Genomic DNA, 12,238 nt, shown 5'->3' on the forward strand with positions numbered 1-12,238 from the left:
CGCTCTACCCACATACATCTTTGACTTCCTCCCGCAGGCCAGGTTCACACTCCCCTTGTGACCTGGTTGGCTCTTATAATAGGGTGAATGATGGCCCTCCCCAAAATATGTCCACATCCTAATCTCCAGGAGCTGTGAATGGGGCCTTATTTGGAAAAGGGTCTTTGCAGATGTGATTAAGTTGGAATGAGATCATCCTGGATCATCTGAGTGGGCCCTCAATCAAATGACACGCACTGGATCTGTGAGACACCGACACACAGAGAAGATGATGTGGAAACAGAGATGAAGGCAGAGTTTGGGGTGACGTGTCTACAAGCTAAGGAGCCCTGGCAGCCACCAGAAGCTGGGAAGAGGCCTGGAATGGATCCTCCCTCAGAACCTCCAGGAGCCTGCTCTGCTGTCCCTGGATTCCTGATTCTGGCCTCCAGAACTGTGAGCGACTCGACTTCTGCTGTTTTAAGCCCCTCCTTCCTAGTGAAAAGGCGGGTAGAAGCGCTGTTAGGGAAGCTTGCCAAGGCCACCCAGCAGCTCAGTGCAGAGCCAGGCTTGGCCGTGGGGTCTCTGTGCGTGGTCAGGACCATGAGCAAGGGGGCTGCAGGAGAGGCATGCCACCAGGTGTAGTTCCCTGAGCTGCAGGTTATATAGCACCAGACAGATGCCGCCAGCTCCTACCTGCTCAACACCTTAGGCTGTTCCCCTCCTCAGTAAGGGGAGTTGTGTGTTGGTCTTGATGGACTCATTGTGCATGCTGGCTTTTCTGTAAGGTCCCACTGCGTCTTCTTCCCCAAGTAGTTCCTTTTGGGAAGCATTTTCTTGATCCCTTCTGTGTGGCCACTTCAAGGAGAGACTGGACCCAGGACTCCCTCCTTTCCCGTGGATTTCAGACCTGAGCAGGCTAAAGTGGAGGGAGGATGGAAAGCACTCCTGGCTGTGGCCACCACATGGGTTGGCGAGGGCTCCAAGTGGCTGTGCCCGGAGAAGGCTGGGCATGGCTCGCTTTGACCCCGTCTGGTCTGGGGCAGGAGAGGGAGAGGTGCTGATGCCCAAGGGAAGACTGAACTGCTGGTGGTGAACTTAAGCAGGAGAAATCACCCAGAACAACAGCCAAGGGCTGACTAGGTGCAGCACCCAAGGGGCTCAGTCCTGGAGTGGCAAGGGACAGGCAGGCAGATAGCCCTCAATGAGGCCAGCCTCATGTACAGAGATGCAGAAAGATAACCTGAAACTGCTGACAGTTCTGACAGAACAAAGGCTAGCAGATTACTTGTAATCCTTTATTTCCTCCGGCTGAAAATGGGAGGCTACCTAACAATGTGCGTGAAAACTCCCTAATGTAGAAAAAGCATTTATGGTTTGGTCTGGCTATACCTACAGAAAAACCCAAGTAGCAATGACTTCCACAAGATAGAGGTTTATTTTTCTCACATTAAAAAATTGCTGAACACAAATAGTTCAGGGCTGGTATGACAGCAAAGACCCAGGCTCCTGCTAGCTTTTGCTCCCCGTCCTTAGTGGATAAATCGTATCCTCATGTTCTCAACATGGCTGTCTGAGCTCCAGCCATCACATCCAAGTTCCAGGCAAGAAGAAGGAAAAAGATGAAAAAAGAAGAGTACTCCACCTGCCACCTGAATCCAATGGATGTTGGGAGTCCCAACTTGCAGTCCCTACTTAATTTGCAGTCACTACTCAGGCAGCAGAGATCACTACTAAAACCTTGACCATGGACTGCAGGGAAGAAATCCTGTGAGAGCAGCCTACGGCCCACTAGCATCGCAACCAACACCTGTTGGTTGGTACTTCTCAGCCCTACTCTAGGTTTTCCAATTCCACCTGCACTTGTGTTTTTAACACCCTCCTGATTATTTTTTTACTTTTGTAATTTAAAAAATTAATCCTGTGCTTGTTAGAAGGGAAGGACATCCAAAGGGATGCAGAGTAGAGTTCATCTCCCAATTCTAGCCCCAGGCTGACTGATGCCACAGCCTTCCCCACTCCCCAGAGGGAACTGAGCCACTTTCCTCCTGGTCTGAGACCCTCTCCCCAGCGTTTGAGGGAGACAGGGGCACCCACGACTGTCATGGGGCACCAGCCTGAAAACAATGCAGAGCAGACTGCAGGTGGGGCTCGGGCCCAGCAGGTCCTTGGCACCTCTCCCACCTCATGGGCCATGTTCCCAAATGACAAAGGGTACTAGAACCTGGGCTGCCTGACCCCAAAAGGGGCCGTCACCTCAGTCATGTCAACTATTAGGACTGTCCTCTGGACTTGGCTCAGCAGGCTTCCAGAGAAGCAAAATGCAAACAGAATGATTACATCAGCTCTTCATATGTAAGCCCCACCCCGCCCCAACCACCCAGGCAGCTTGGGGCAGCAGGGGACTCAGCTCCTAACCCCATCTGGCCCTCTGGCCATTAGAAACTCCCTGCACTGACAGGTGGAAGAGGACTCATTCATGCTCACAAAGCAAGCAGCCACAGATGAGACGCTGCAGTCACACGAGGTGTCCTAGATCTCGTGAGGGCTGCCACCCAAGGCTGGGACAAGTACAGATGCCGGGCCGGATGCAAGACAAGAGGACTTATCCCTGTAGAGGAAGGTGTGCGGGCTATCCCTTGTGGCCCTCTAGGCACAGGAGGCACTACACCCCACCCCACCTGGGCAGCCACTGGAGGGCACAGTAGGAGTAGCTGGTGGAGCAGAGGCCAGCACATGAGTCCCGCTGGGGCCTCGTCAGCTACTCATGGCTGCAGCCTCTCCAGGGCCCCTCGCGCTGTGGGCTCCCGCCACCCTGCTCGCCCTGCCCCTTTGTGCCTAGTGGGCACAGTGGCTCCCAACTGTCTAGTCCCTGACCTCTGCCCCAGTCCCTGAAGTCTTGCGTTAAACTCTGTAGTTAAACCCTCTGGTGACAAAGAAAGAAAACGCCAAATCTGATGTCACAGACCTTTAGTAGACATGCACCAAACCAGGCCTTGCAGCATGTCTGTGACACTCAGGAAAAGACAAATGATAATAAATACACGTCTACACAACACGGCTATATACAAAATGCTTCTCTTCAATCCACAGGCAGCAGTGTTCTTGCTCAACAGACTTGTATCATCATAGACGTCACCATGCTGTCGAAGGCCCTGCAAACAGAAACAGACCGATGCAGAGCAGACGTGGCCCTCTACCCGTTGCCCGCAGACAGGCTCTGTGGCACTGCCTGTCTCCAAGGACGCCCCAGGCATCAGTCTCCAACATCCAGGTAAGCAAACTCGGCTGAGAGGCCAGGATGTGTGTCCTGCCACACCCAGCAATTAGAATCTAGGTCTCCTGCCTCCTGGGTCCCTGCAGTTTCCCGAGGTCCTGCCCACTAGACTCAACCTTGCCCTGGCGGGGTCTCCAGGCAGAGGTGGAGGAGCTGCAGTGTGGGCACTGCAGGGCTTTGGTACCGTGAGAACAGTGGCTGTCCCTGCCATGGAGACAAGGGGTTCTGCATAATGCTGCCAGCTTCTCCCCTCTGGAACCCAGGATGACCCAAAGCAGTGTCACAGCTGAGAGAAGGCACCATGGGAAGGGCCTGGCTCCGGTCAGTGCAGTAACCTTTCCCCTGCCGGCTACCAGGAGCCTTTGGGAAACGTGTCTAGAAATGTCGGGAATTCCCAGGAGCAGACTTGGGGTGTGTGCACATGAATGCTTCTTTATGAAGCATCTTCATGACATTCCGATGTTGACTATTTATTTTGAAGACTATCTGAAGACATCTGCGAGTCCAATTTCCTCACCATCCAAGTTCAACATCAAAGACAGAATCAGGCAGGGACAGGAGGCCGTCCTGCCAGGTTCCTGTCCATGTGCCTGGGCCCTCACTGGGCCCTCACCCTAGTACCTGCTGGGCGCACCTGGGAAACCAAATGGGCAGCCTCTGCCCCACACCCTGCCCCCCAACCCTTCTATATGTTGGAAATCTGTGCAAGAGTTTGTTTGATAAAACAGGGTTCTGCTCCTTCAGAATTGCTGCCTTAGGGGAACAGTGTTCATTGCTTACAAAGACCTTGCCTCCCTTTCAGAATCATTGCCTTTCAGCAAGCAGGGCCTCCAAAGGTGGCAGACCCAAGAGCAGCTGCCCACCTGGACTGAATGCAGTCCCCCGGGTTGTAGAAGGGGTTGCACATCACATCCGTGTAGGAGTTGTGTAGCTTCCGGAACATCTGAAACAAGAACCAACATTTTTAATTCACATGTACACATAGCCAACCAGGTGGGGTGGTGTGGAGAGCTTCCTGTGCCCAGAGCAGAGCTAGAGGGGCACAAGATTTATGGCTTCTATAATCATTTCAAAACAAGTGAAAATGGGGAAACAGGCCCAGGCACAGGTCGCAGACACCCTGCACTTACACTGCGAATCTCGTTGTCTCGAAGTGCTGTGTTGGAGGAATCCACCACCATGACAAACTTCACCTTGGAGTTAGTCACATAGCCGTATCTGCACAACTGGTTAAAGAACATGCTGTCAACACAGGGACTCGGCGGCAGCATGAAACACGGCCTCGCTGTGGCGAGTGTGTGAGCGGAGGGCCATCTGTGCACATCCCCTGGCTCCAAAGCTGCTTTGGAGAAACATGACCACCTTTCATCACAGGAAGTGCCTCAAGCTGGGCCCATCCAGCAATGCCAGACCATTCAGACCACGTTGGGTGACTGGACATTTCCTTGGGGCAGCTTCTGGTGTTTACTGGAGGAGCAAAGGGCAGGTGGCTAAACCCCATCCTGATTCAAACGCCAGGGCTGCCCTGGCCAGGCCCTGGGGCCCCTTGCCCTCTTTAAGAATCAATGCCTAGCCTGAGAGTATTAACTACAAAACCAGAGGTTTCACAAATATGGCCAATCCTGCCAGTGGTATCAACACCTCTACAGGCCACTTCACCTGGTAGAACAGCAGCTCCCGGGCAAAAAAACACATTTGAGATCTTGCTCCCAGCATATGTTGTCAGTTTGGCTCAAATAAACTCTCATAAAAATTTTCTACAGGTTTGGACAAGCCACATTACTGCTTGTGGGAACATCACTGAACTCCATGGATTTCAAGCCATTTGTCCCAAGGGAGTGGTCAAGGTTTGAGTGACGTGGGCTGAGCCTGATAAGGAAAGGAGTGAACCAACTCTCCCTTGCTCAGCATGGATGGCCCTACTGAGAAAGGACTCCCTGCAGCAATGAAGCAGAAGCTTCACCCGTTTTCTACAAACCAGACGAGGGACACGTGTAGACTGTCACAATTCTCCATGCAATTCAAGCCTGGATTTTCCCACATCCTCCTAATTAAAGGAAAAAAGTACGTAAGGTCTTAATTAGCTTCAAGCTGCCCTAACTCCCCCCACGGCTAAAAGCCCTCACCGTTTTTTCCTTCCAAGTATTGGTACTATGGATGGAAAAGAAAAAAAAAAGCATTCTATGGCAAGTAACCTCCATTCCATGGACAGTAACAGGGTGATCTGATCATAAATACCTAACTGGGCAGGTCACGGTGGGTAGTCACACACTCCAAGCATATAACTTTTTAGTAAGAGGTTTATCTCTGCTTTAAGCAAGCCCTGTCCATCGTTTCTATGCATTAGGTTAACACACCTTTGGAACAACCACCCTCAAGAGAGCCCAAATTCTTAACTGTCCTGTAATCCAATACCCGCTTTGCTCTCCCCCCACCTCCACGTAATCTTCCTTACATTCCCCACTTAATGTTAAATGCATAAAAGAAGCTGCAAAACTGTTATTCTCTTGAGCATTTGCGATCTTGCTCCTGGCATATGTTGTCAGTTTGGTTCAAATAAACTCTTATAAAAATTCTCTGCACGTTTGGGCGTTTCTTACGTTGACAGCACAAAATGCCTTTCAGGGTTATCTGATCCCACAGTACTTGGCACAACTGTAGGCAGAATCCCCTGGGGGGAGAGGGCCTCTGACAGGCCCCCACTGGGTGTGAAGGATACACCTTGTAGTCCTCTGTGGGGTACAGCAGACCCAGGTAGAGCTCCCTCTGGTCCACCAGGGCCTTCCCCATCGCAGAGACCTTCTCGTCCACCACATCCAGGGACGTGTGTACCATGTAGTGGAACTTCAGCTCGTTCTCCATGGGGACGCTGCGGATGTAAAGAGGGTAATTCTGCAAGAAAGGGTGACAGCAACTGAAGTGATGAGAATCCACCCTGTGTGCGCCAACTCTGAGTAAGAGGCCTCAGAGCTAACTAGCCATGGGAACATGCTCTCCTCTAAAACCAACAGCCCCCTCCACCAGACTGCTGCCTTCAGAGGACCCAATCTAATCTGAGGAAGTTGACACATTGTCTGCAAAGGGGCATCACCAGGGTGGGCAGAAAAAAGATGGCTCAGAAAAATGGGTTTGAGCACAGCCTGACAACTAACTCTGTCACCTGGACAGGTCACTCACCTTGTGTGTGGGGCACAGTCCCAGCACATGCTCGCCTCTGGCCCAATAATACTGCTTGTTTCCTGACCCACCCACCCCTATAATCTCTTCACTTTAGCAGAGGCACTGACATGTCCTCTCACTAAATCCTGCAAGGCATGGTTCACACCTCCCTGCATCTCAGCAGATCCATTCCTAACCATCCTAACCCTGGAGTTAGTTAACAGCATCTTCCTGGGGCTCCCACATGTCACAATTTACTGCTTCTGTCCTGTTCCTGGCGCTTCACAGATATAGTGAACACTACACTGTCCCTACCCTAATGGGGCTAACTAACATCTGATGATGGAGACAGCAAAACTGCCCATAAAGAATGTGTTGGCACATAGTGCTAAGAGGGAGGCACTCAGGAGCTTCCAAGCATGGATGCTTCATGAGCCTGGTCTTATAAAAGACAGAAAGGGCACCCAGGCTTTGTGTCATAGGAGTATGCGGACGGCCACTCAGTCTCAGGATTCAGATACAGCTTTCTACAGGAAATAAAATCTATGGTGGCCAACAAAGGGGATGGGAGAGGGGGAGAGGGCTTCCAGGTGCAAAGGCGGAAGGTGAGAGAGCCGAGCCTGTGGGGAGCTGGCACGTAATTCCGTTGGGTTGGAGTGGAGGAAGTTAATGGTATAGGGAAAGGGGATGAGGCGACCACGTTATTCCGACTTATCCTTAGGCAATGAAACGGAACTGGAGAGATTTTAGGCAGGGGGATGATACAATCTAGTTTGTCGTTAAAGCAGCATTTTGACTACTGCGTGTGCTGCGTCGCTAGTCCGGGTGGGCGATGGCTTGGCCCACGGGAGTGCACGGTGCGGCAGGATGGAGAAGTGAGCAGCTGACTCGGGAGCAAGGCAGGAAAGGAGGTCCTGGCCTGTGGGGACCCGGCGTTGACGCCCCCGCAGATACACAGGAGGGTGTGGGCGGCGCCTCCCGGAACTGCCCTGACCCTCTCGGATCCTCGAAGCCTGTGCGTTCATCCCTCCGGGGTCCTAGGGGCAGGGAAGCGGGGAGGCGGAGAGCGAGGACGAACGCCAGAGCAGAGCAGGGCCGACCGCCCACCCGCGTACGCACCTCCTTGGCGATCACCGCCACGCACACCGCCATCTTGGGAGGCCCGGCCAGCTGCGTCACGTGACCCCCACCCGTCACGCAGCCACCGGGGGCCCCGCCCCTTCTGTCATTCAGCCAACCTGGCCCCGCCCTTCCTATCATTCGCGGGCCTGGCCCCGCCCCGCCGCCGGGCCGGAAAGGCAGTCGTCCTGTTCCCGCTGCAGGCCGGGACTCGGCGGCGCCCGGCGGGTTGCCATGGCGCCGGTTGATGCGGCAATGAGGTGGCGGCTGCTACTGGTGCTAAGTGCATTGGGGCTGGGGGCCACAGGCGTCCCACAGCCCCCCAACATCCTGCTCCTGCTCATGGACGACGTGAGTGCGGGCCGGGCTCCTGGGGAGCGCTGCGCTCGGGGTGGCGGGTGGGGGCGACCGTGGGTGGAGGAAGCCCGTGGGGGTTGGATTGTGAGTGGGGGGAGACTTGTGCAAGGAGGGCCGTGGGAGCGTTCAGCTGACGTGAGGGTAGCGCCTGACCCTGACGGCTGCAGCCTCACAGAGGGGTTAAGCTGAAGCGAGGCAGTCGTGTCCAGGCCGGGAAAAGACCCCTCCTGCACTGTCCCCTTTCTTGTCCCTCGAGCTCTGGAAGGATAGAGGGGCAGCCCAGACCAGCAGCGGCCCTGGCCTGGGGAGGTCCAGCTCCCTGGCACGGCCTGCTCACTCCTGCCCTCCCACCCAGTGCCCAGGGTATCCAGGCACGGAAGGGGGTGCCAAGCTGACCAATATCCAGTCCCTGCCTGCCTAGAAAGTCGCTTTCCCCTGCCTTTGGTTTACTGCACCTGCCTTGCTCAAGGGCTGCCCCTATCCACTTGGGCAGGATGCTCCTGCCCTCTTAAGAATTCTGGCCAAATGTCAGGTCTTTAACTGAAGCAGAAGGAATATCTCCTGTCAGGTCTGTGTGCAGCCCAGGCCCACGGTCACATCATCACACTGGTGGTCCAGCCCTGTGAAGATTAGAACTGAGCCGTTCACTTGTTTCTCTGCAGCCTTGTCCCTTGTGCTCCTTTCCTGAGGAAGCCAGGAGGGAAATGGAGATTCTGAAATTAGCTAATGTGAGGTGTGGGGGCAAAGTGGGGATGCAGACATACCTGGGTTCTGGATTCAAGGATCTTACTCCCCTCCGATCCAGGGGAAGTTATGGAAGCTCTTTGGGCCTCACCTCCTCCCCATCCAGCTCTCCTCATAGTGATGGAAGGACTGAGGCAGGGCAGATGGCAGGCCGTGGTGCTCGGTACTGTCAGGTCCAGTGACATGACAAAAGTCAGTGACCTGTATAGAGCTCCTAAAACTCTGGGAGGGAAAGGGGTGTCTGTGGTGTGCTCATGAGGCAACTGGTGGCTGGAGCCCTGGAAAGTTTCGGGACGGGGGTCCCCAGAAGGCCAAGATGTGAATAGAAGGTTGAAACTTTCATCCCAGCCCCTGACCTCAGGAGGGGAGAGGGGCTGGAGTTTGAGTTCCATCACCATCGAGTCAATGATTTTATCCATCATGCCTGTGTCACAAGACCTCCGTAAAAAAACCCTAAACAATGGAGGTGCTGCATGGAGGTGCTGGGAGAGCAGGGGGGAGGGCTGCGAGCTCCTTGCCCCTTATCCGTACCTTGCTCTAGGCGCTTCTTCCATCTGCTGTTCCTGAGTTGTATCCTTCATAATGAACTGGTAATAGTAAATACAGCACTTCCCTGAGTACTGCGAGCCATCCTAGCAAATCATAGAACTTGAGCAAGTTGGTCAGAAGTACGGGTGGCCCGGGAGTTATGGCTACCTGAAGGGGGGCCATCTTGTGGGACTGAGCCCTTGACCTGTGGGATTTGAGGCTAGCTTCAGGTATATAGTGGAAGAACTGACCCGAATTGTTGGACTCACAGCTGTTGACCGGAGAGTTGGAGAAGGGGCTGGTGTGGAAACATCCCCACATTTGGTGCCAGAAGTGAGTAAATATAGATCAGAGTTCCCCAAAAGGCCAGCAGAGATATCACAGGAACCATTGGACCAAGGCCAGGAGCCTCGTGTGGCTGTTAGACGGTCCTGGCGGGCGGGAATTGAGAGCTGCTGTGTGTGTAAAATACACTCGGATTTTGAAGACTTAATACGAGAAAAAGAATGTAAAACAATCTCATTTAGTCATTTTTTTATTGTTAAAATAAGGATTTTTTATATAAAAAATTAACAACATTCAGATGACCCTGCAAAGATCATAGAAACCCAGCCATAATTCCACCACCCAGAGATAACCCTGGACATGCTTCTTTTTAGTCTCATAGACTTGCTCACACAGTGACTGTTTCAAAAGCAGACTCTGCAGCCCCTTCACCGGCCCCATTCTGATGACCAGTCGGGAAACTACTTCTTAGTGAATATGTCAGTCTTGGAAATGCTTGCTTCCTGTTTCAATACTCAGTCTTCTCCAAACTGGAGTCCCGGTCAAGGCTCGTTCAAGCAGTTTCTTGGGTGGCAAGCCTCCAGCTGAGTGCTTTTTCGGGTTTCTGCCCCTTCCCCTTCTCTCCAGGGTGGCGGTGGGTGTGTGAAGCAAGTCATGAGCCCTCCTGGCCATGCACTGAAGGTTTGTTGAAATGATAATATTTTTGGACATACATACAGGCATACCTTGGAGACATTGCAGACCTGGTTCCAGACCACTGCAATAGAGCGAGTATCGCAATAAAACGAGTTGTGATCTTTTTGCTGGTGGAGGATCTTGTCTTCAGTTTGTAAAAACGCACCACCTATGAAGCACAATGAAGCAAAGTGCAATAAAACAAGCTATGCCTGTACGTGTTAGGTTAAATCAAATAATTTAGCCCTCATTCATCTATTTCTTTTTGCCTGTTTAATGGGGCTACTAGAAAATGTACTTACACAGGTGGCTCCTGTGTATTTCTGTTGGAAGTGTCATTTTAGGCCCTGGAGGTTCTGAGTGGTGGAGCATGACCAGTGCTGGGAGTGTTTTTACTCAAGGGGCGCTGACGTGGGGTGCGGCAGCAGGAACCGAAACTGCGGCCAGGAGCCCCAGTGCCAGGCCCCTCCGGTGCAGCTTCCTTCTTGTGGCTTTCAGGTTCTCTGGCGGCTGAAACTAAAGAAGTCTGGAAGAGCTTTGTCCTGGTCAGCGAACGGGGATAAGTTAGGACTTTGGGGTGGCAAATAACAGAAAATGCATTCGACGTGACTTAAGCAAAAATGGGAAACCCAGTTCTCCTGACTAGACAGGCTAGGGCTGCAGTGGCTTCAGGTGGCAGGATCCAGAGGCCCCCTTGCTCTGTGTCCTGACCTGCCAGTGGGAGGGTGCGCTGAAGATTCAGTCCACACCCCTGAGCCAGGCTTACTGGTTGGGGAAGGGTCTGGCCAATGCCCCGCCCCACCAGAGGACCAGTCGGGGAGCAGGATGGGGCATTTGTGGCAGGGTGTGCAGACCCTTTCGTCCAGGGTGGTAACTGGTGAGGGTAGGGATGGTGTCTCCCTCCTTATTCCCCGGTGTGTCCTCAGACCCAGGGTTGGCCCTGGTAGACATGCGCTGCATGAGTTTAGAAGATGTTGAGAACCATTTCGTCAGTGGAGCTGATTCAGTTATGTTCTCCAAGGCTGATGGGGCTGGGGAGACAGAGCTCCCTCCCAGGGCATCCCAGCCTAACTGGGCCCAAGACCACTCCCAAGGGCCCTAGCGCTCTCTGTGTCAGGGTCCCTTATTTGTAAAACAGGACTAAGAAGAACTGCCCTGACCAAGGAAGTTTAAAAGTGAGTTGCACAGAGGCCAGCTCCAGTGTGACCACAGTGGGCCCATCAAGTGGGCGCCCCCAAGCTGAGCCTCCAGAGCCAGTCAGCAGACCCTGCAAGTCTTTCAATGTGTGTGTGTCTATAAGAATCCCTCGTAGCCAGCAGTGAGTGATGCTTATGTTGCTCCACAGTCTTGAGATTCTAAGTGAAGGCAAGGTCAAGGATGGGAAGAAGACCGTAATCCCTGGGGCCCAGTGGCTTTTGCCTTCTGTGAGTGTGGGCAGTCACGTAGGAGAGGGAAAAAGATACTAAATCTGATGTGTGAGATGATGATTTCCTTTAACCCCTAATAGCTCTGCAAAATAGATGTTAATATTCCTATTTTTGTAGCTAAGAAAGCTAATCAACAGGTAATAATAGAATGGTCTTGAGCAGACAAGCAACACAGTGGACCAGTGATTGCTGGCCTCAGAAAGGCCCACCTGTAAGCAGCCTGGCCCTTTGGTCAGCATCTGGGACCTGGGATTTAGAGAGTGTCCCACCATTGCCCAATAAGAGGGGCTCCCTATACCTACATTGTTTATGCAAACATTGTGATTTACGTCGCACACCTGCCTTCCTCATGGGAGGCTAGAACTGTGGTGGGTGGCAGGCAAAGGGTGCTATGTGACCAGCCCTTTGGTCTCTCTCTGCTCCTCTGACCTGGAACATGCGCTGCTTAGAGGGACAGCAGCCCACTGGTACCTGTGAGGACAAATCCATACTTGGGGCAGGGTAGGGTGAGGGCAGGAGCCTGGGAGCCTTCTCCAGGCCAGGCTTCAAGCAAGTTGTGCCATCTCAGCCTGCACTGGGGCTCCTGCTAGGTCAGCAGATGCTTCTGAGGATGCTCTCCTGCCCCTCCCTCCTGCCCCCAACTTAGACATGTAGCCCTGTCCCTGGACATGCAAACTTCATGCTGGCC

General features: G+C 53.1%; 2 protein-coding genes across 2 annotated transcripts in view; one reads left to right on the forward strand and one right to left on the reverse strand.

Moving 5' to 3' along the window:
* Positions 1-2,934: 2,934 nt before the first annotated feature.
* Positions 2,935-7,581, reverse strand: TRAPPC2L (trafficking protein particle complex subunit 2L). Its single transcript, XM_019742748.2, has 5 exons — positions 7,535-7,581; positions 5,976-6,148; positions 4,387-4,474; positions 4,120-4,199; positions 2,935-3,134 (listed from the first exon to the last, which is right to left on the reverse strand). Exons 1-5 carry the CDS (start codon positions 7,565-7,567, stop codon positions 3,089-3,091), a joined length of 420 nt encoding a protein of 139 aa, XP_019598307.1. The 5' UTR covers positions 7,568-7,581; the 3' UTR covers positions 2,935-3,088.
* Positions 7,582-7,669: 88 nt separating this feature from the next.
* The window catches only part of GALNS (galactosamine (N-acetyl)-6-sulfatase), a 30,258-nt gene continuing 25,689 nt past the window's right edge, over positions 7,670-12,238 (forward strand). Inside the window, exon 1 of the mRNA XM_019742720.2 lies at positions 7,670-7,885. Within this exon, the coding sequence (XP_019598279.2) occupies positions 7,769-7,885 (117 nt within the window). The 5' untranslated portion in view covers positions 7,670-7,768. The remainder of the gene's footprint in view (positions 7,886-12,238) is intronic.

Source organism: Rhinolophus sinicus, linkage group LG11 (assembly GCF_036562045.2).
Source record: "Rhinolophus sinicus isolate RSC01 linkage group LG11, ASM3656204v1, whole genome shotgun sequence".
NCBI classification, from domain to species: domain Eukaryota; kingdom Metazoa; phylum Chordata; class Mammalia; order Chiroptera; family Rhinolophidae; genus Rhinolophus; species Rhinolophus sinicus.

Bases quoted from the DNA above. Each gene is read 5' to 3' on its own strand.
- TRAPPC2L (XM_019742748.2), bottom strand. From the start codon at position 7,567: ATGGCGGTGTGCGTGGCGGTGATCGCCAAGGAG. The intron at 6,149-7,534 runs GTGCGTACGCGG...CCTTTCTTGCAG, and splicing joins TGGCGGTGATCGCCAAGGAG to AATTACCCTCTTTACATCCG. The intron at 4,200-4,386 runs GTAAGTGCAGGG...TTCTTGTTTCAG, and splicing joins GAGACAACGAGATTCGCAGT to ATGTTCCGGAAGCTACACAA.